Source organism: Tenrec ecaudatus, chromosome 1 (assembly GCF_050624435.1).
Source record: "Tenrec ecaudatus isolate mTenEca1 chromosome 1, mTenEca1.hap1, whole genome shotgun sequence".
NCBI lineage: Eukaryota > Metazoa > Chordata > Mammalia > Afrosoricida > Tenrecidae > Tenrec > Tenrec ecaudatus.
This window is the reverse complement of record NC_134530.1, coordinates 165,246,502-165,267,508: the sequence shown is the minus strand read 5'-3', so window position 1 is coordinate 165,267,508 and position 21,007 is coordinate 165,246,502. Positions and strand designations below refer to the sequence as shown.

At 57.8% G+C, this 21,007-nt stretch overlaps 2 protein-coding genes across 7 annotated transcripts; both read right to left on the bottom strand.

Annotated features, from left to right (window-relative positions):
* On the bottom strand, positions 1–9,438 carry RUSC1 (RUN and SH3 domain containing 1). 4 transcript variants are annotated; one of them, XM_075562818.1, is made up of 11 exons: positions 9,307–9,438; positions 7,182–8,637; positions 6,514–6,924; positions 5,492–5,590; positions 5,279–5,355; positions 4,955–5,129; positions 4,776–4,881; positions 4,587–4,633; positions 3,439–4,006; positions 2,608–2,739; positions 1–615 (listed from the first exon to the last, which is right to left on the bottom strand). In XM_075562818.1, exons 2-11 carry the CDS (start codon positions 8,557–8,559, stop codon positions 447–449), a joined length of 3,162 nt encoding a protein of 1,053 aa, XP_075418933.1. In that variant the 5' UTR covers positions 8,560–8,637; positions 9,307–9,438; the 3' UTR covers positions 1–446. The 4 variants fall into 4 exon arrangements, with proteins under 4 accessions (XP_075418933.1, XP_075418941.1, XP_075418948.1 ...); XM_075562826.1 differs by having other exon boundaries at positions 9,302–9,407; XM_075562833.1 differs by lacking the exon at positions 6,514–6,924.
* A 200-nt stretch (positions 9,439–9,638) lies between these two features.
* FDPS (farnesyl diphosphate synthase) lies at positions 9,639–16,707 on the bottom strand. Of its 3 annotated transcripts, none has more exons than XM_075562874.1 (10): positions 16,578–16,707; positions 15,423–15,564; positions 13,868–14,008; positions 12,100–12,180; positions 11,880–12,002; positions 11,469–11,557; positions 11,303–11,375; positions 10,508–10,585; positions 10,273–10,407; positions 9,639–9,886 (listed from the first exon to the last, which is right to left on the bottom strand). In XM_075562874.1, exons 2-10 carry the CDS (start codon positions 15,561–15,563, stop codon positions 9,686–9,688), a joined length of 1,062 nt encoding a protein of 353 aa, XP_075418989.1. In that variant the 5' UTR covers position 15,564; positions 16,578–16,707; the 3' UTR covers positions 9,639–9,685. The 3 variants fall into 3 exon arrangements, with proteins under 3 accessions (XP_075418989.1, XP_075418981.1, XP_075418971.1); XM_075562866.1 differs by having other exon boundaries at positions 15,423–15,585; positions 16,578–16,699; XM_075562856.1 differs by lacking the exon at positions 16,578–16,707 and adding an exon at positions 15,674–16,497 and having other exon boundaries at positions 15,423–15,585.
* Positions 16,708–21,007: the final 4,300 nt, after the last annotated feature.

Here is a 21,007-nt window from a genome sequence, read left to right as displayed (position 1 = left end):
CCCAACTCCCACACTTTATTGGGACAAATGAGGAAGGAAACAGACCTACACCACAGGCCCACCCCCAGGGATATGCTGGCTTCGGCACCAAACATCCTGAGTGGCCAATAAATATGGGTGGGGTGGGGCAGGCCCCATACATACAGGAAAGGAGTCAGGAGCCAGGGCATATACTGTACTGGCACAGTCCACTGAACTAGGACCAGGGAGAGGGCGAGCGGTCCATTCTGCAGACAGTCCCTCGTGGAGATGGGGAAGAGGTGACATGGAGGGGATTCCTCTGTACATATCGGGGAGAAGAGAGGACTTGAAATATCAGAAACGCATGTGGGAGGCAAGAAGCGGTTTGCTTCTGGGATGATTGGTTTTACATGGATTAGTGCTCGTGGGCCATTCCAGGCTCAGGTGCCAGGGCGGGAACGCGTGTGCAGGGTAGGGCCCCAGGGCTACAGAATGAGAGAGGTATAGCCCACAGGCACCAGCCCCTCCACCCCTTCCCGCCCACAGCGGAGCCAGTCCTCGTCCACCGTCGCGAGGACACGCAGCACCTCCCCACGCTGGAAGCTCAGGTGGTCTGGTCTTGCGGCAGTGTGGTCACAGAGCGTCCGGACTGCCCTGTGGGGAGCCAGAAGGAGATGCTGGGGTGAGGTGGGAGGTCGGCTGCCCCCAGGCCTCACCTCTCTACTGTGGGGCACCCCTAGCAGTTGTGGCCCCGGAACAAAGGACACACTGACTCCACCTGGGGCCCCAGCCCTCTGAGAGAGGTAACCCGCACCACACCATCTTTTGCCAGGTGGCGGGCCTCTGCCTGGCAAACCCCAAGCATCTCATCGCCAACCCTCCTCCATCCCCTTACACATGGCCGACTCTCCTCCGAGACTCCTCAGCCACCGTCCACATTTAGGGCTCTGCCCTCTACCCTCTGAACTACTGCACACCGTCTGTTCTCCCTGATTGCTGCAGTGCCCTCTGGTCCATTCTCCACACAGCAGTCAGGTCTTGCAAAAGCACGGGCAGGCAGGCACAGCACCCACAAGGGATCCTTCAATGGCTCCCACTGTCCCAAGAGGCCCAGCTCTTTCACTCCAGGTTCCTTCACTGGCTCTAAGAACCCTCCAAGCTCCCAGGGACCCTGCGGCCAGCACCCTTCATTCCAGTCTCCTGTAACTACCTACACCCAGGCCTCCCCCAGCTTGCTTCCTGTGCCCCCTGCCAGATGCCTCCCACACACCGAGCTTGCCCTGCGCCCCCCCCAACCTGGGGCAGGGAGAAGGCCTGTCTAGATGGCCCCCAAGTGCTGGGGCTTTCTTTCCTCAAGACTCTCCTGTATTCCTCAGCACCTGCCTGGACTATGTCTCCAAGGGCAGGAATTGTGTGTGAACCTCTGCACTCCTGCCCCTAACAGAATGCTTGGCACAGGGCCTGTACTCAAAAAATCCTGCTGAGTGGCCAGGATACACATAGCACCAACTAGACACACACTATTCCTCTAGTTCTCTAACGCTTCCTCCCTCTTCCCCCCACCCGTCCACTATCATGACCCTAGTCCTGCCTTCCAAATCCAGCTAGATCGGAGCATGTACGTGGGTACAGATGATCGCTCTCGACACAGGAAACCAGGACAGATAAACCCCTCGGAACAGTAATGGGACTAGCAATACCATGACGGTATCAGGAAGGTGGAGGGAGAAACCGGGAACCGACTACAATGATCGATGTGTAACCACCACCGCCCTACCCCCATGGGGACAAACAGCAGAAACGTGGACAAAGGGAGACGGCGAACAGTGTAAGATATGAAAATAATTATAATTTATCAGGCGTCCACGGGGGTGGGAGGGCCAAGGAGGGAAGGAAAAACGGGGAGCTGATACCAAGGGCTCAAGCAGAAAGAAAATGCTTAGAAAAGGATGGTGGCAACATAGGCACAGATGTGTGCTTGATACGAGTGATGTACGGGTGGTTGGTTACAAGAGCTGTAAGAGCCCTCAATAAAATGATTTTATATATTTTTATATACATATTGCTGAATGAGGGAAAAATCCAGAAGCTTACTTCCTGGGTGAGAAATGCCTAAGAAAATAAGACCCCAGGAGAAAAAAATGATTAGGGCAAAGACTGTACAGATGTGCTTTATACAATTGATGTATGTATATGTATGAACTGTGATAAGAATTGTATGAGCCCCAATAAATTGTTAAAAAAAAATTTTTTAATAAAATAAAAATTTAAAAAGAAAGAAAATAAGCCCCCAAAGAGGCAGCAGCACAAGGTGCCAGATGAGAAGACCCCACTAAAAAGACGCAGAGCTCAAGGGCCATGCACACAGATGGCCGCTAACCGGGCACCTACTGCATGCTAATGGCTTCCAGAAATTCTTGGGGTGCTTACATCCACTAATAAGGTGCCTTTTTTACCGAAGCAGAAACCAAGGCCCTCGAAAGAACTCAAGTGGCACACACACAGTGCACACGCAGCACAAATTGTGTCTTCTCACTCCTGGACCCAGGCGACCACAGGGCCTTCCCGCCACCCCCCTCCCCTCTGGGAAGAGCCTCAGGCGTGGCTACACACGGGGGGTTTGTTGGTTCTACCCCTCCTCCTCACCTGTGGGGCTGCACGACGACGCTGGGGGCTGAGGTTTCGAGCTCCTCAGGAGGAGAGGGAGGCTCAGGAGGTGGCCCCCGCTTCACCAGGGCCAGCACACTTACTGTGGGGGGCAGCCAACTGGATGGTCTCCTAGAGGCAAAAAAGCAGATCAGTTTGCAGGGGTTCCCTCACCTTCAGACAGCATCCAGCATCAGAGGGGCAGCCTGAAGGGCTTGGCCAGCGTTCCAAAGCGGGCAGGAGTTGGTCATCACTGAGTAGCAGCTGCAGGTGCCCTGCTGGGGTAGTGGTGACACGTCGGGCTGCGATTCGAGTGGTCGGCAGTTCAAAACCACCAGCAGCTCCACGGGACAAAGATGGGGCTTTTTACTCCGGTGAACAGTTACAGTCTCGGAAACCCACAGGAGGTTGTTGAGAGTCGCATTGCCTCGATGGCAGCGAGAAACCAGCAGTTGTGGTTGGAAATGACAGTAACAGTCCACAAGCCAAACGTCACACATAGGCCCGTGTTGACTAGCAGGGTCTGTACACACTCAGAGATGCCAAGAGTCCCTGGAGCGGTGCTGAGCCCACCCAGGACCCACCAGTTGGCATGCTCCTGAGCAGACCTGGCAAGCTCTTCCTACACCAGAGAGAAAGTACTTTCATATTTTAGGCTTTGGGGGCCAAGAGGCAAAAAGCCAAAGTCACTACATAACTAGTTAATCATTAAAACACAACCACTGAAAAATGTAGGAAGCATTTTTAGTAGAAAAACAGCCCCAGAGGATCCCTAAGGGGTTCCAAATGAGGGCCCCTGAGACACTGACGAAGACCTGTCACCCACATTACCTGGACTTTCGAGTCCCACTCTCAGCCTCCACGGGGCCAGCAGGAGCTCCGAACAGTCTGCCCAGCCACACGGCCCTGCATGGGCCCACCGCCTCTGTGGGCAGGGGTCTCTCCGCTGTGCCCTCAGAGGCAGTCTCGTGATGCCTGGGTCCCCACCGGGGAAGGGGGACGCCCTCAGTGCCCCCAGAGGCGTAGACTCGGGAAGCCTGGGTCAGCTGCTCCCACCAGCTGCCTGGTGTGGGAGGGCTTGTAGGGGTTTCGGAGGCCAGGGGAGCTTCAGGGCCTGGCGGGGCCTCTGCAGAGGCCCCCCGAAGGCTCTGGGCCAGCCGCCCCCCCCAGTGCAGCAGGGCCTGCACGGTCTGCTGCAGGGCTGGGGGTGGACCTGGGGGGGGCGGGGCCTGCGGTGGGCCCAGGGGAAGGTGGTGCTGGTGCTCAAAGAGCAAGTCCAGGTGAAAGGTGAGCACCGACAGAGGCTGCAGCAGGAGCAGCAGCTCTGTGGACAGGGCGGGGCAGCTGCCCCGAGCCAGGGCCAAGAATCCCGTGGGCAGGTACAGGAGAGACACCAGACCTGGGAGAGAGCAAGCCAACATCAGTCCCTGCCCTGAGTGCCCCACCAAGGTGCCAACATCCTCCCAGGCCTCGCTCTGCCAAGCTCTGGGCTGCCACCGGGCATCCCACACTGAGGGGGATACCCTGACCGCATGGCACCATGACCTAGCATGGCGGAGACAGAGCAAGTGGTGACACAGTGAGTCACAATAAAGGGCAGGGCAAAGCTGGAGCACGGGGGCTCTGGGAACACACATAAAATGGGTTGGGGGCTGGGCATTAAGGGGGATGAATCACAGTGAAACAGGGAGGCAGGGGAGGGGCAGGGGGCCCGTCTGGGTGGAGGAGGGAGTGGCACCTGTCAGGCTCTGGGGCAGCAGGGTCTGGGAAAGTCAGGGGTTCAGGGGAGGGGGCAGTGGACCCATGACCGTGGCTTTGGTGACCACAAGGAGGATCTGGGTCTTTCAGATAACGGACCTGGGGCTCCTTGCAAGAGTTTTAATCAGAAGAGTAACTCGACCAGTGATCTGAATTAAGATCAACTGGGAACCCAGCAAACTGTCCCTTCCCTCCCCCTGCACAGCCCCGAAGCCTCTGACCTGCATCTTCCTGCAGACTGGACAACCACACTTCCAACTGCTTAGTGCTGGGGAGAGAGAGGGGACAGAGGTTCAGGAAAGTGGGGCTCCTGCGTGCTCTGGGTGGCAACTGGGATGAACGGGGAGTGGGGAGACCTCGTCTGGGGACGAGGAGCACCACCCACGAAGCCCTGAAGGAGGCACACTCACTTGAGGAGGCCCAGGATGAAGGCGTGGAAGCGGCTGCGGCTGCTGCTCAGCGGGGCCAGGCGGCTGACCTGGCCGTACAGGGCTCCGAGGGAGCGAGTGCTGGCACCTGAGGACAGCTGGGATAGTCAGGCTGGCCCACCCCGGCCCGCCCCCGGCCATCCCATGCCCTCCTCCCTCACCTGGTTTCACAGATGCCTCCACCACGCTCCAGGGGCTGCTCCTGCGCTGGCCGGTGATGAGGTCCTTCTGGAAGGGCTTCAGCCCGTCGGCTACCAGGGCGTGGAGGGCAGGACAGAGGGTGGTCAGCACCAGGTGCCCCACATCTGGGCTCAGGCGGCTGTCCCCTAACTGAGCCTGCAAGTAGCACAGTGGGGATGGGTTCAGAGATGACCCACCGCCCATGCTCCTCCTGCCAACACCTCCCAACACCCCAGGAGAGACACACACACACACACACACACACACACACACACAGTCCAAGGCTCCTCCACAGCCACCTTTACCTTCTGAACCAAGTTCCTGGCCGCCCCAAAGTGCGCGATAATTTTATCCACAGAGGCGCTGATGGCAATCAGGAGACCTAGGAGGGCGGGGGGAGCAGCCCAGGGCTGCGTCAAAGTCCTCTCTTTCCCCCAGTTACCCAAAGGGCACCTCCGCAGCCATTAAGGAGATGGCCTAAGCAACCGGGCCTGCGCGGTCACACACGCGATTGCTACCTTTCTTCTGCTCCTGCAGCTGGCCAGTCCCACTCTGGGCTTCTGCCATCCACAGCCGCTGGGCCCCGGGGACTCCGGCGAAGGACCAGGAACTACGGACTGAGGTGAGGGAAGAAGGACGCAGGGACACTTACCGAAGGAACCTGGGGGCTCCTGGCTCCCACACTTGTCATCTCTTGAGACTCGGTAGCACCCCTGCCCCAGAAGGGTCTTGGGGAGGTACGGGGAAGCTCGGGGACCACTCGACCCTGGCCCGAATGAAATCCCAACGTGAGCTCCTCCCCAGCCGCCGCTCCCCCCCCCCGCACACCACCACCCCCCGTCTTTCCCCACGGGAAACCAATTCCCTTCCTTGGAGTTCAGCTCCCACCTCCTAGAAACGGAAGTCCCTGCCTGGGGACACAGGGCCCCCCTGGAGCCCGCAGGGCAGGAGCTGACAAGGCTAGCCAGGGCGGGGCAGCAAGGTCCGGGGCCCACGTGGGGCGCCTGGACCAATGGAAAGACAGACAGACTGGAGAGGGCGGAGACACGGAGGAAGGGCCTGCAGGACCGGGAGGCTGAAGGGGGCAGGGGCAGGGGCAGGGGCGGGAAATCCCGGCCTACTACTGCGTCTCGGCGCGAGGGACCCGGGCGGCACAAGGGGGTGGGGGCTAGGGGTGGCCGAGGGGTGGGCGTGGCCAGAACGTCCCCGGCCAATGAGCTGCTGGAAGCCCCCCCCCCGCCCCGCCAGAGTCCGGCCTCACTGCACGGGCCCAGGGCGTCCAGGTCCCACACAGAAGTAAGTCAGGCCGGGCGGGCCCCCGGTCGGGGTTTGGAAGCCAGGTAAGCCCACGTCCAGGACGTCTAGGGTGGACCTGGAGGGCGCGGCCGGGCCACCGTCCCCAAGCTCGAGGAGCAGGCCCCGACTCCCCAGGACCTTTGAACCTGCTGGCAACCAGCTCAGGCCAGCGGGAGGGGCCGAGGGGTGGGGCCCGTGGGTGGGCGGCGCGGCCCCGCCTCCGGGGTGGCCCGGTCCGTCTTACGTAGCCTGGGCGGAGGCGGTGGGCTCCGGATCCAGCGAGGGGCCTTCGGCGGACGAGGTGGCCGTGGCAGCGGGGGGGCGGGTACCTGGCGGGGCGGGGGAGCCGCGGCGGGGAAGGTGCTACTTCTGGGGAAGAGCGGGGACAGCAGCAATGCCAGATCAGGGCTGGCCAGGCAGGGCAGGGCCCCCCGAGCCGGAGGCGAATATGCGCCCACCGGCGACAGGCGGACCGGCAGCAGCTGCTCCTCTGGGGGGCTCGGAGCCCCCAGCAGCCGCAGCCCAGCGCCCGGCCAGCCGGCCAGCGGCGCCAGGAAGAGAGACCCGGCTGCGCCCGCGCGCCCACCCTCCAACAGGGGGCGCCCGTCGGCCGAGAACCGGAAGACCAGGGGCCTGGGGAGCAGGAGGGGACCGGCTGCAGCGGGGTTGGCGGGGCAGGCGCGGAGTGGGAGGGGGCAGCGGGGCCGGCAGCCAGGCGAGAAGGGGCGGGAGAAAGAGGGAGCAAAGAGTTAGTCCCGTCACCCAGCCACCCTCCCCGTCCCTTTCCCGGAGCCTTCCCTGGCAGAAGGGCACAGGGAGGGCGAGTGACACGGAATGGAGGGGAAACGGGGCGATAGAAGGCTGCAGAGGGTGTGAGCGAGGCCGAAGCCCAGCCCTGCGCCCGCTTCTTACCCTCGGGGCCGGCCTGCGCTCGGGGCTCGTCCGGTGCCTTCGCAGCTGGGGCCTCCTCGCCCGCCGCAGGGCTGGTCGCCCTGCCTTCCTCTGGCTGCCCTTCTGCTATGGGTTGCAGCCCCTGCAGCCCTTGTCGATTCTTCTTCCGCCGGGGAGGGACGGGAGGAGGCGGGGGCCTCGGAGGGACCAAGGCCCAGCCGGCTGGGGGGTCCCGGGGTGGGACTGGCGGGGGCGGGGCCCGGCTTCGAGACCGGAGTTCCTTGAAGGTGGTGACCTCCCGCGGAGGCCCTGTGGCGCCGCCCAGAGACCCAGTTGGGGGCAGCTCGGTGTCTGGGGAGAAGACGATGAGCCAGTCGCTGCGGTCCTTCTTGGCCTGCGGCACGAGGGGCAGCCCCGGACCCCGCTTGCGCTTCTGGGCCAGCTCGTGGAAAGACGTGATTGTCCGGTGGGGCACCGGCTCCTCGCTGACGTCACTTCTCCATCCCCCATCGATTTTCCCCGCATCGGTTTTCCAGCCAGAGTCAGTTAATCCTGCCTTGGTTTTCCAACTGGAGTTGAGTTTTCCAGGTTCCGTTTTCCAGCCGGAGTTAACATCCCCCCCATTGATTTTCCAACCAGTGTTATTGTTCTCACTGATCTTCCCGTCAGCCGCTGTTTTCTCTGTGTCACTTTTCCAAATGGGGTTGATTTTCCAACTGGGCTCTGTTGGCCCAGCGTCGATTTTGCCATCATCTGCCTCTGGAAGCTCGGAGGTAGGGAGATCCTGCTCCCCACCCTCTTCCTCCTCCTCCAGTCCTGGGGAAGGGAGGTCCTGGCTGGTGGTCAGAGCATTGCAGTTGGAGTCCAGGCCGGGGCCTGGTGGGGAGGAAGCTCCTGAGCAGGAATCCGGAGAGCAGCAGAAGCTGTCTGGGGAGCAGACGGCAGGGCCTGCCGGAGCTAGTGGGGAACCTTGGTCCAGGGGAGGGATGCCAGGCCGGAGGTGGGCATCCACATCGCCAGGGAGGTCCCGGGAGTAGACCGAGACTGGGGACTCATCAGGGCTGAGATCTGAGCAGGAGCTGAGAGAGGACGAGCAGCCCGGGTCCGAGGGCGACGCAGCCCCCTCCTCCTCCTGCGAGAGGTCCTGCCGGTTCTGGAGACCCGGCCCATGTCCTTGGCAGCAGCGGCAGGGGACCGCGGGGCTGTTGGAATTGGCGTCCACCAGAGTCCCGCTGCAGGGGCCTCTGCTCTCCTTGCCCCCGGTGTCCCCTGGGGGAGGAGGTGTGCTCAAGGGCCCTTCCTGTAACTCGGGACGGCGGGACAAGTGCAGGCCCAGGGAGACGTGCTGGAGGTGGATGTGGTTGAGGTTGCAGAGTAGAGCCCTCTGAGGGGACAGCATGGTGCCGCGGCAATGGACGGCCTCCAAAGGATCAGTTCAGCCTGCCCTCTCCCTTCCACCTAACTGGCAGACGCAGACCTGGAAGACAGGGGTGGAGTGGCCGGCCCGTGAGGCCGCGAGCTGCGGGAAGGACACTAAGGTGACTGGCCGGGCTTGGGAAGGTGCCGGACGTTTCAGATGATGCTTCAGATGATATTTACAGGAGATGCAAATGGACATCGATTGGCCATTAAGTTTCCACTGCAGTGTTTGGAGGTGGAGTCGGATGTAAACCCCCGGGACTGGTGCGGGAGGGTCAGATAATGCGGCTGCGCTCTGCTTCTCCACGGGGATGCGGGGGCTTGAAAGAGGACGGGGCCCAGGATGGACCCCCTGATGCTCTCTGCTGCGATGCCTGCCTGCCCCGAGCTCCCAGCGGAAGGGACCAGGGAAGAGCCTGCCCAGATGTTCTAAAAGCGGGGGGCAAGCACTGCGACGCGGCAGTGTGCGGTTACTGCGGGGGTGAGGTGGGGGGGAGACGGGCGGTGGTGAGCAGCCATCAGCTTGTCCACTATCTACAGACCGGCCGTCAGCTCCGACCCTAGAGGGTCCAGCCTGCAGCCCGGTGAGCCCTACCCCGCCCTGAGCACCGGAGCATCCTCCATCCAGCCAGCCGCCACCCAAGCCCCTTTCTATTCACGACCCGCCCCCCTCTGCTCCTTCACCCCACAGCCCCGGCCCATCCATCCGCACACCGGCCCACCTCACCGGGTCCTCCTGCTGCCTTCCCAGCCTTGGGCTCCGCCGTGGCTCCCACGGTCCCCGCCCAGCCCCTCCTGACCCGAGGGGAGGGGGATGGCAGAGGCGGGGCGCCAGGACAACCGACGGAGCTGCGCAGCCGCGCCCCTTTGCGTGGGGGCGGGGCGGGGTTCGGCCCGCCCCCCAGCGCTTGACGTCACGCCCAAACTGGCCACCTAGCCCCAGCGACTTTGGTTGCACGCGAAGGCTCCGCCCTGCTTTCTGTCCCTAGGGTCCCAGCCCCAGCTGGCTGCCCGGACCGCGGGCTGGGCTGGCAGCACAAACAACAGAACCACGGGAAGGAAGGTTAAACAATAATTTATTGAGGCCCGCCCTCCCCGGCTCCAGGTCACTTTTGCCGCTTGTAGATCCTGTGTGCTAGCCCCTGGAAGATGGAGGGCGGCAGCGGCCCGGAGTACTGCTCGATGAGGCTCCTGAGGCTGGAGAAGCTGGCTTCCTCGTACTCCCGGAACACGGCCGGCAGCTCCAGCTCTTCGTACAGGGCCTTCACCCGCGCCACCTTCTCTGCCTCCTTCTGCCCGTAATTCTCCTGGAAGGGGTTGGAGGCTGGAAAATGGGCTCGGCCTTCTCCACACCCACCCACATATTCCAGGCTATCTCCAAGGCCATTGGTCATCTACGTTTCCGAACCTGCCCGTCATGGGCATACACTGACTCAGGCTTTGTCCCCTTCCTCACACTTCGTCCCCCTCCCCCCACACTGCCTATGGATGCTTTGCCATGGGAACTGCCTGCACACGGCAAGGACTTCCCAACTGCCCTGGCAGCTACACACTCCCCCTGCCCCCCAAGTTGTGACAACAAACTACACCTGCAGCCTGAGCCAAATGTCCTGTGAGACAAAACAAGCCTCGGTTGGGAACCACTGCTCTGCCCCCTTTCTCCGCAGCTCAGGGACCCCAGCCTGGCACGCACCTGCAGGACCCGGTGCTGCTCCGGAGAGGCCCGCTGCAGACACTGAATCACCAGCCAGCTGCATTTGTTGTCCTGGATGTCAGTGCCAACCTTGCCTGTCACATTGGGGTCACCAAAGAGGTCCAGGTAATCATCCTGGGGTGTGGGGAAAGGGCAGAAAAATGGGGTGACGAGGGCTTCGGGGCAGGGAAGGAGAGTTGGCACCTGTCCCTGCCAGTGCCTCGCGCCTGCCTACCTGGATCTGAAAGTACTCGCCCATCTCCAGCAGTATCCGCTTGGCATCGGCATGCTCCTTCTCCCCGTCAATGCCCGCCTGCAGAGAAAGGGCATTGGGATGCCACAGCCAAGAGGGCCCTTCACCTGCCCTTCCCTCCTGCTGCTGCTTCCTCCTGTGGGGTCTTGCCCCCGAGTGCAGCCCCCAAACCTCCTCTCCATTCCATCACCCCTGGCCTCCCCACTGCCAATCTAGGAAGTTGAAAACTCCTACTGATTTGTAGCTAAGCTCTCTTGGGAATCAGAATTTTAAGAATTTAAAAATCCATTCTGGAGGGCCCCTCATCAGACCATCTTCTCTCACAAAACCTCAGGCAGGCCTAGGTCATCACTTCAGTCATCTCCCCAGTCCCGGCTCCGGTGACAGACGCTTCGGGAAAACAGAACTCACTGTAACCCTCTATGCAGACCCCACTGTGGCACCAGGGCTCCTTCGGAAGCACCGAGTGGGCAGTTCACCCGCCTGCTCACCCTCTGCAGATTCCATTCCAGGTGTACTGCTCCATTATGGCCTGACTGAGCATACCCCGTGCCTCAATTCAACATGACACCAACCCTGTGAGGTAGGGGCTTTACCCTCACATGACGGTGGAGGACACACTCTCAGGAGGCCACACGGCCATCATCCTTAATTGGCTACTTGTCCCAGCCTCCTTCCGTGCTCTGCTTTCCTGCCTCTTCCAGGAAGCCCCGTTCCCTGTGCCCTCCTGCCCAGAAGCCCACAGGTGGGGAGGGGGAGGGTGGGGCACAGACTCACCATGTACATGGCAGCAGCGACGGGGTGGTAAAAGGAGTAGAATGAGGTCTTGTACTTGACAATGGATTTGTACCTGAGTCAAGGGAGATGATACTATTCAAAGGGCAAAATCTACCCCGGCCCCACCCTCACTGTCCAGGCCTGAGCCCCGGCCCCAGACCCTCACCTCTTTAGGGTAAACCTGCTGAGATCCACGTTGCCCTGGGGAGCAGTGATGAGGTCCAGGGTCTGTCCTATCTCAGTCTGATAGGAAGTCTGAGGATGGTACAGAGACACCATGAACTGGGCCACCTCCAAGGACTGGGAACCCTGCTACCCTAGACCCGTGTCCTCCTGTACCAGCCCACAGTGGTGCAGAGGGTCAGCAGGAGAGAGCAATCGCCCACGCTGGGGCTGGAGCTCGCTCGAGGCTCACCGTCCCTCCCCGCCCCTTCTAGCAGCAGCACAGGGGCAGAGCTGACCTGCTTGCCACCTCCACCCCAGCCTTCCCAGCTCCCTGTGTTGGTTCCCTTCGTCCTCCTCCAGGAACCCTCCGTATGTCCAGTGGCCCGCCCCAGCTGCCGAGGCTGCAGCACACCTCCTGGAAGAGCTCGAGCAGGTGCAGGTAGTAGGGCTGCCCGCGGCAGTAGAACTTCAACAGGCGGTAGATACAAGACTCCAGCAGCATGGCGTCATTGATGGCGTCCAGACCTACACCTGGCTGTGTGTGGAGGGGGTGGAATGAGCCAGTCACCAACCACCCCACCCCCACCAGCCAGCACCTCCCTCTGCACCTCCCTCCGTCTCCAGCTGCTTACCTTCTGGTACCAGCAGGGCTGCCCCCGGCGGGTGAGGGACGAATCCATTATGTCATCCAGTATCAGGAGGAAAGCTTGGAGCTAGGGAGAGAGGGACAGTCACTGTGGCTGCCACCAGCTGTGATGCTGCCAGGACGGAGTGGTCATTTGCTTCCAGAGGGCCCAGCCAAGCAACCCCCCTGGGCCACTTCTACTCTCACCTGGGGTCACAGGAGATCAGGAGAGGTGGCCTTGTCCACCTGTGATTCAAACATCCCCCGTCTCCCAGACGGGACTAAAATGCACTCTTGGTGCGGGGGGACTAAGGGACGCCTGCACCTTCTGTCCTGTCTCACCTGAGACCCCAGTGGATGCGTAGAGTTAGATGTCACCTGCTTTCTTACACAACCAAGGCTGTGCCTGCAGTGACCGGCTTGCATACCCCAGGGGCCACAGAGACTAACACCCGCATCCCTCCTCGAAGCCACCCAGTGGGGTGCTGCAGATCTCCTGGGCTGGAACCGAAGGCGGACTCCCGCGAATACCAGTCTTTCTTCTGTGGGGCTAGTCCATTTACAGGGAGCTGAGCGTGTGTTTCCCTTAGAATGGAGGGAACCCTTCAGGGAGTCCCCACCAGTCTTGGCATCCCCATGTCCTCGCAGTCTGGCCCTGGCCCCTGAGCAATGAGCAGAAGAGAGCCCCCTCGGTGCTCTGGCAATCACGCTCCGCATGTGTTCCTTAAGCAGCTTGTCAAGACTCATTTTCCAAACCCTGGTTCCTGGTGTCAGGCCGTGGCCCCATCTCCCAGGGAGATAGCTCCGGTGTAGAAAGAGCCTGTGCAGCCAGCACTCCGGTTGTGGGCACAGCACCCAGTGAAGGCAGCAGTCCCCCCCACTTGAGCCCGGACCATCCTTGGCCTCAGAGGGGTGGTGGCAGGGCAGTGTGGTTTCACATCGTCTCAGAGAAGCACCTCAAGCTCTTAAGGCAGGTGCTCGGGCGGGGCGGGACCCACGGAGGCACGCCCGAAGCTGTCCCAGATTTCATCCCCCGGCTGCACGTTGAACTCACATGGAAGCCACGCTCAGAAGACAAGCCACTGATTGTGCTGGGGAAACCCGCTACAAGGGACGTCCTTCGAGTGTCACAAAGCCCAGATGACACTGTGAGAGGACCCTGACTCGAGCCACAGTTTTCCAGGGCCTCACAGGCATGTGGCAGCTAGACAGGAGTTAAGCATCCTGGGGAAGAATGTTGAGTGGACTGACCCCCCCCCCATACACACGCACAAAATGAACAAGTCTGTGGGGGATACAGCTAAGCATGTGCCTTAAAAAGTGCGGTTTCACCTCCTGGACTTTAGACCTGAGACAAGGAGAGGGCATCACGCTGGGCGGAGGAGCCTCTGTCACTCTGAGCCCAGTGTCACTCTGAGCCGGCTGAGTGACACTGGGCTCAAGCAGGAAGAGGCCGGGTGAGAGAGAAACAGGGGCCCAGCGGTGTCCCCCCCGGACTGTGTCTCCAACATTTTTAAGAATGAACAGTGGGTGGCCAGTTGTCCATCTCTGCTTCAGAACCATCATGTGGAACGACTGCCATCACTCTTCTGCCTGTCCTTGCTCAGAGGACAGAGCTGAGGCCTCTCTGCCCACTGCTGAGGCCCTGGTCCACAGCTGGGCTACGGTTCAGCAAAAGAAGGTCCACCTTTGCTAGCTCTCCCCACCATGACAGAGGTAAACAAACACCATCGGCAACCAGCTTCAGACGCTTCCTGTCCAGGCAGCCCTCTTACCAACTCGATACACCAGCCCACGATCAGGGCCCGCTGCACACTGTCAGCATCCTGCTTCTCCGGCTCCACCAGCGCCCGGAACACAGCCACCACCGTCACACCTCGGTTGTACTTGCCTCCAAGGACATTGTATTCGATGACCTGGTGCAGGAGGAGGGGGACAGGGGGTCAGCGTCCGGGCAGGAGCTCCTGTGACCTCTCCTTGCCCTCTCCTACTTTGAGGCCCCACCCAGCGGTTCATCCACCCTCAACTCCCTCCTCTAGGCAGGCTCTGGAATGGCTCTCTACAGGCTCCTCACCCCCAAGCCCTGGAGCCCAGCGAGAGAAGCTCCCCGTCTCCAGGTACTCGCCGCTCCCTCTGGTCTGCATCCCCCAGTAAATTTAAAGCCTCCATGAAACCACCAATAATAATTTATCAATGGGGGGGTGGGTAAGGAGGGAAAAAAGGGAAGCTGACACCAAGGGCTCAAATAGGAAGTCAATGTTTAGAAAATGATGATGGCAACATATGTCCAATTGTGCTGGATGTAAGGGTTGTTTTAAGAGCACCCAATAAAATGATTGTGGACTCTGACGCCAACTCACGGTGACCCTATGGGGCAGGGGACATCTGCTCCGTGGGCTTCCTGACACCATCCGTCTTTGCGAAAGCAGAATGCCACGCTTTCTCCCACGGCCACGGGTGGGCTCATGGCTAGCAGCCCAAACGAGGGGCCTTCGGGGTCCCTGAAGGCTCCAGAGCATACATTAACAGGCATCGGTCCCAAGCTCAGCATAGGGCTGGAGCTTTGGGGAAACTCTGACCCAGCTGGCTCAGCTTCAGCTTTCTGCCCTCCCACATCTTCCTCTTCAGAACTCATCCCTCCTCCCCAACTAACTCCTCCCACCCACTGGTCAAGCTGCCTGTCAACCAAACTCCTCCTTTACTTGCAGGGCTACTACAGAACTGGACAAAGGACAGATTGGGGGACACCCCCCCTCCAATGGCATCTCCTCCAGTTGTCTCTCACTTTGCTTTCTGCTGCCCTGCCCTCAACCAGCCCTAAGCCTCTGAGAAGGCTCCTCTGTTAAGCCCCATCCCAGCATAGACAGTCCACCCTTGGTTTCCCTCAGACAGCACTGACACAAAGTGGGTGATGCAGTGAGCTGCAGATGGCAAAGTCAGCAGTCCGAAACCAGTAGCTACTCTGAGGGAGAAAGAGGCTTTCTACTCTCAAAAAGAGCTACAGTTTCTCTTGGAAACCGGCAGCGACAGTTCTGTCCTAAAGAGTCGCTATGAGTTGGAATAGTTTTGAGTTTTAGTGCCTTTTCTCAGGAAAGTTGAATATTCATCAGGTTCAAGGACCACCCCCAAGGTGGTCCAACATCCCCTTGCAGAGCACTCTGGAAAGCAAGTTTGGTACCAGAGCTAAGGGATGGAACTGATAAGCAAAGGCCCCACCTACTTCAGGGCACACCCCGCATCACTAGGGAAAACCTGGCCAAGCCACCACTCAATCCCCCAGATACAGAGGGACCCGAGGCCCTCTTCCCGCCAAGGGGCATGGTTCCTCACCTTCTTGAGCCTGGCAACAGCGTCTCCCATCTCTGGGTTCCCCAGGTCATCCTCAACCAGCACTTTGAGCACATGGGAGAAGTGCTGGATGAAATTCTGCTTTTCTTGGGCATAAGTGTCTGCTTTCTGGTCTCCATTCATCCTGAGAGAGGAGCAAAATGCTCTGAAGACAGGGGGGGGGGGGGAGTTAACAAATCAGATCCCTGTGAGTTGCTCCCCTACCCAATGCCCCTCACCTTCACCACACTTACCGAGGCTCCTCTATCCACGCTTGGCCCCAGCGGCGGGCACTGTGCCTGGCCCCCAGGACTGGGCACCCTTGCACCAGGGAGGGCTGCCTTAGGACTCGAAGGCACCTTACCTGGGGCACCCAGCAGGGGCCTGGCAGCAGGAAGGCCCCTATAGAGCTCAGCCAGCGGGACAGAGGCATTCCTGGGGTTGTATAGGGAGGGGCACCAAGCTCTCACTGCAGGGGCAAGGACAATGGCAGATGCAAGGTGGCAACTCCCCCCATCCCACCTTTCTTGTGGGTTCAGTTTGGGGCATTCACAGAAAGAGGCAAAAAGTATGGTTGGGGCGTCTGAGGCTGACCAACAGGTTGCCCTTCAAAGAAAGACGGCCATCACTGAATGTCTTCCAGACTGCTGGAGGAAGCGGTGCAAGAGTGCCCCAGGACTAGGGGCAGGGAGAACCCTTCAATCGGAAGTGTTTCAGGATTGGAGGCTAGGAAGACCCTAAAATCACCTTTGTTCAGAGGCCAAACAGCCTCGAAGAGAGCTAATCATAACTGGCCAGAAGCAGAACCAGATGTGGCGCCTAGATGTCCCATGATGGGACGTGGAGAGCGAGTCGGTCCGTGACCCCTGGGGGTTGTGGGTATGCGGTCTACTGTGGTCTGAGCACATGGCCGCGGATAAACTCGGCTGGGAGAACGGAGCCGGCAGAGGGGGTTCGCAGCAGAGGTACAAATCGGGGTCCCGGCACTCTGGGTGAGAACACCAGGAACAGCCCGGGAAGCCAGTCGGACCCAGGAGATCCCCAGGGCGGAGACCCTTCGACGCAACTCGCAGGTTTCTGGCGCATCAGAGTATCATTAGAGGTAAGAAGGCCCGCTCACAAACCCAGCTCCAATCCCAAGCCCGCAAGCTCGCTCACCTGTTCCAAGATGCAAGTTCTTGCTCGGTCCTCGAGTCTTGGCGGAGTGCTCCCTATAAGCCAAACTGTCCCGCGCTCTGCTCTCTGGGTCGCGTAGTTCTCGGTCTCCCTTCCCAATTGGCACAAAGACACACTTAGACTACAACTCCCGGCATGCCCCGAGAGGGACGACCGCAAAGCGACAGCGTGGGCTGGCTGGGAGGAGACGAGCCGCGCTGATTGGCCGCCTCCCTCGTGTGAGAATGGGCCCTGTGACGGACGACCAATGGGAGGGCTTCACCCTGACGCCGGCCGGGGGGCGGGGGCGGAGGCGGGACCCGCTTGGGGCCAAATGGGTCGCTGGACGCGCTCGTCTCCGACTTCCATTTACTCCTTCCGGGCTGCCACCTTACTCCGCATTGCTCTCTTCGGCCCGGACTCCCGGACTGCATTATTGGTTCTCTAACTTGGAACACTAAGTTTACATCCCTGATCCTCAGTTACTTTCCAGTTGCCATGGAGTTGGCGACCTCATGGGTGTGAGCCCGTAGAACTATGTTCTGAAGGCTTTCAATCACCACGCCTTTCTTCCAAGGCACCTGGGTGGGCGCAAACCTCAAATCTTTCAGCTAGCAGCTGAGCACATTCGCATGGACTCCCCTCCCTGAAACAGGCTTTCCTCGTCTGTTACATGGGAATAAGAATTAACATGAAAATAATCTTTTAATTAAAAAAAAAAAGCAGGAGATATTGTCACTAATGGAGCCCTGGTGTCGTAGTGGTTACTGGTGGTTACTAACTGCAAGGCCAGGAATTTGAAACCACCAGACCAAAAAAATAACTCACTGCCACGGAGTCAATGCTGATTTTATTCATCAGTGATTGCAAACAAGTGGGTGTTTAATCTAACCCAATAGATTTTTGTTATTATAGAGATAATTGCCATATTAACCTAACAAAAGTCACTGTGCACGAATGATGACCTTGTATGATAAGTGAAGTATATGACAATGAAACTTTTAAAGAAAGCTCATTGTACACACCACTGAGGAAGGAGAGGAAAATGTCATTACAGTCAATCACAAGTCGGGTGGTTCGACATTACTTCCACTTGACAAAGGGAGGGGTTTGCAGGCCAGCCCACGCTGGCGAAAGTCTGAAAGTGAAAAACAGAGACCTCAAAGGAAATTCTAGATCAGATGGTCAGTCTTCTGTGCAAGGAATCACCTTAGGGAAAGGTACACATTCTCTGAAAAAAAGCCAGTTCTGACTTCATTGTCTCCTCATGACCTCCCCCCAGCCCCCCACCCCCATGCCACTGGGGTCAGGTACAACTACATCCTTTTTCAAAATGTAGCTATGGAACCCACATTCCATATACTTTACCCGCTTAAAGTGTACAATGCAATGCTTTATTTAGTATATGTGCAGGATTGTGCAAACATCAACACAATCTACTTTTAGAATTTTACCATCCTGTGTTAGAAAGACTCACAAGCCGGTGTTCCCATCTCCCACACCCCCGCAGCGGTGACAGGCGTCGATCTGCTTTCTCTATCTATAGAGTTGCCCGTCCTGGACATTTCCTAAAAATACATCAAACGTCGTTTTTGTAGCTCTGAATGAATTGCATTTTGCAGCAGGTGGAGTTCGCAGAAGGAGCTCTAGGAAGGAATTCTGAGCAGAAAATGGAGGCCAGGACCCAGGGTGGGATGCCCTAGATTGGCAGCCTGGTTGCCTTTTTCTCTTTTTATATGGTCTCCAAAAATGCTCTACTTAAAGCTAGTTAAAGAGTCACTTATGAAATCTGTACTTTCACATAGAGACATTAACACACTGGAGATTCACAAAGTCTGAAAATTGTCTCCTTTTGCCTGGGGACCTAAACGTCCTGGCCAGAGCTGACAGCTCAACAGTGGCAGAACCACACCTGTAAGTCAAGCACATCTCACCACAGCTGTCTCCTCAGAGCCTATAAATTCTTCCCCCAAATCCACCTCTTCATCCCCCTTGTGCCCCCTGTCATTACCCTGGTTCTCTGCATTCCCTCCAGGTCTGGGCTCCACTGAGGCGTGAAAGCTAACAAGGACCAGGGGAGAGTGGCAAGAGAGGAGCTTCTAGCTGATCCAACAGCCACCTGTCTTGTCGTCTGTGGTCTTGCAGGGATTGGTTGCCAGTAAGCCTACCTTAGAGATAGATGCACTTGAAATGGGCCCAGAAGGGAAATGGATTCGAGGGTTTAGCCCTTGTCTTTCCCAAAGGTGGAACTGCGCCGGATTAACGCTCTACCTAAAGCCATGTTAAACCCTTTGCTGTGTACACCCATCATTTTTTTTTGTATAAGTGTTTTATTCTTTTGACAAGTTCATTGCCCTATAATTCATGTGTCATACAATTCAGTAGTTCTATCAGCAATACAATCAATTTAGAATATTTCCTTCCTTCTTTACATCTTTGTTATTAGCTCCCCATTCCCTCCCCCCACCCCCAACGGTCCCTGACGCAAAAGGGTTTTTCCCCAGCTTGTCTTCCCCAAATAGATGCCAGACCTCAGACACTGCCAATGACTGTGCACTTGGAGGTCAGTGCAAGCTGCTTAGAGGTTACTCTCCCTAGGGGTTATCAGCCAGCTGGGACAATCCGACTATAGTCTGTGCCACCTTCAGTAGGGTCCACTCGCTTGTGATTGTGGCAGTGGGTTGTCCCCTTGAAGGAGAGCCCAGAGGCAAGGTTGATGTAGGAGGTCTGCTGGTCAAGGTGTTTATTGATGGGTGACTAATTAGTCTCCTGTGCCTCTGTTTACTTTGCAGCTAAAAGCATGGCGACATAACTCAGTTCCTTATGATTCTGTGTAACCCTGCATGTCATTGTGCTTATCTTAGAATATAGTGCTGTTATTAGTCAAGTGTTTAGACAGTATGCTAGTTAAGTAATGTTTACATAGCTAAAAGGTTCAAACTGTTTTTTAAATTTAGTGCTTCAATGTTTAAGCTTTGAATATACTCGGGACTTCAGTCCATCAGACTGTCGTCCTCCCAATCCCATACTTTGTACATATCTCTTTCTTTTCCTTTCATCCGCACGCCTCATTTTGGTCCCAGCTGGATGCGGGATAGCTGGTCTAATCACCCGCAGGTTGAGCCCACTCAAGAATGACCAAGGTTAGGGTCCGCACATCTTGTCACATGTGTACTTCCTATTACATGTAACCCCTAGCTCATCCCTGTGATTTATGTAATGAGTGGGGCTTTCACACACACACACACACACACACACACACACACACACACACCCTCTCTCCACCCTCCTCCTCCTCTCCCACTCTCTGCTGAGATCCTGGCCATCGCAGAGGTGACCATGCTGCCATGAAATGTGTCTGACGCCTTCATTTGCTGTTCTCTCCTCTCTCTCCTCCTCTGTATGACTTCACCATGATCTTTATCTATTATAGCCATGCAATTACTCCTACGGACCCCCATGTATGTTAGAGCCAGATCTACTCTAACATTTAAGGTCTGGTACCTTTTCTCTTTTTGACATTTCATTGGGGGCTCATATAGCTCTTGTAACAATCCACACATCAGTTGTATCAAGCACACTTGTACGCATGTTGCCATCATTATTTTCTAGGCATTTACTTTCTATTGAGCCCTTGATGTCAGCGCCTCTTTCCCCTCCCCTCCCTCCCACCCCTACACCAAGTTTTGACTCCACCTTAGCAGCAGGGTAACTTCCAGAATCAGCCAGCTCTCAAGTCTGGACTGTGTGAGTGAAGGGCGTGGCCTGTCTAATCAAAGTGGCAATGTACATGAAAGGTCTTTATAAATATTTAAATCCACTCAAACAGCAATCCTTCCTCCCTCCAAACTTCCTGTTAAGGAAATGGGGGAGGCCTAGAGCAGAAGGAGAAGTCCTTTGGGGGAAGCAGCTTCTCCTTGGTCAAGAACCTTCTCCCTTCCCCACTTCCGGTCTCTGGCACCCAGAGATGATGTTCTCAGGAGAGCTCAGGGGGAATTTGGAACAGAATGGGTTCTGCCTCATTGCAACAACCTAACAGCCATGGGTCGCTGCAAAGCACATGGCAGGACCAAGGTCTTCCACACACCCTGGGTCCCTGGGAAGAGGACGGTGTCCAGAAGGCCTGCCCTGCCCCAGGCACTGAGGACACAAGGAGTCAACTGGATCTGGAGCCAAACTCAGACCTAATTCTTTATTGTTGGTATGGTTATGGGGTTCATGACTTAACCCCTGAGAGCGTTAATTTTCTTATGCCTCACAGGGAAATGGGGCTAGCCATTGCTAACTGCAAGGCTGACAGTTCTAACCCACCAGCTGCTCCTCGGGAGAAAGATGAGGCTGGATGCTTCAAGAGAGAGCTCCATCTTTGGAAACCAGAGTCATGGGTACGTGCTGGATGGATAGCCACCAGGCCAGCGGCTGGAAACCACCAG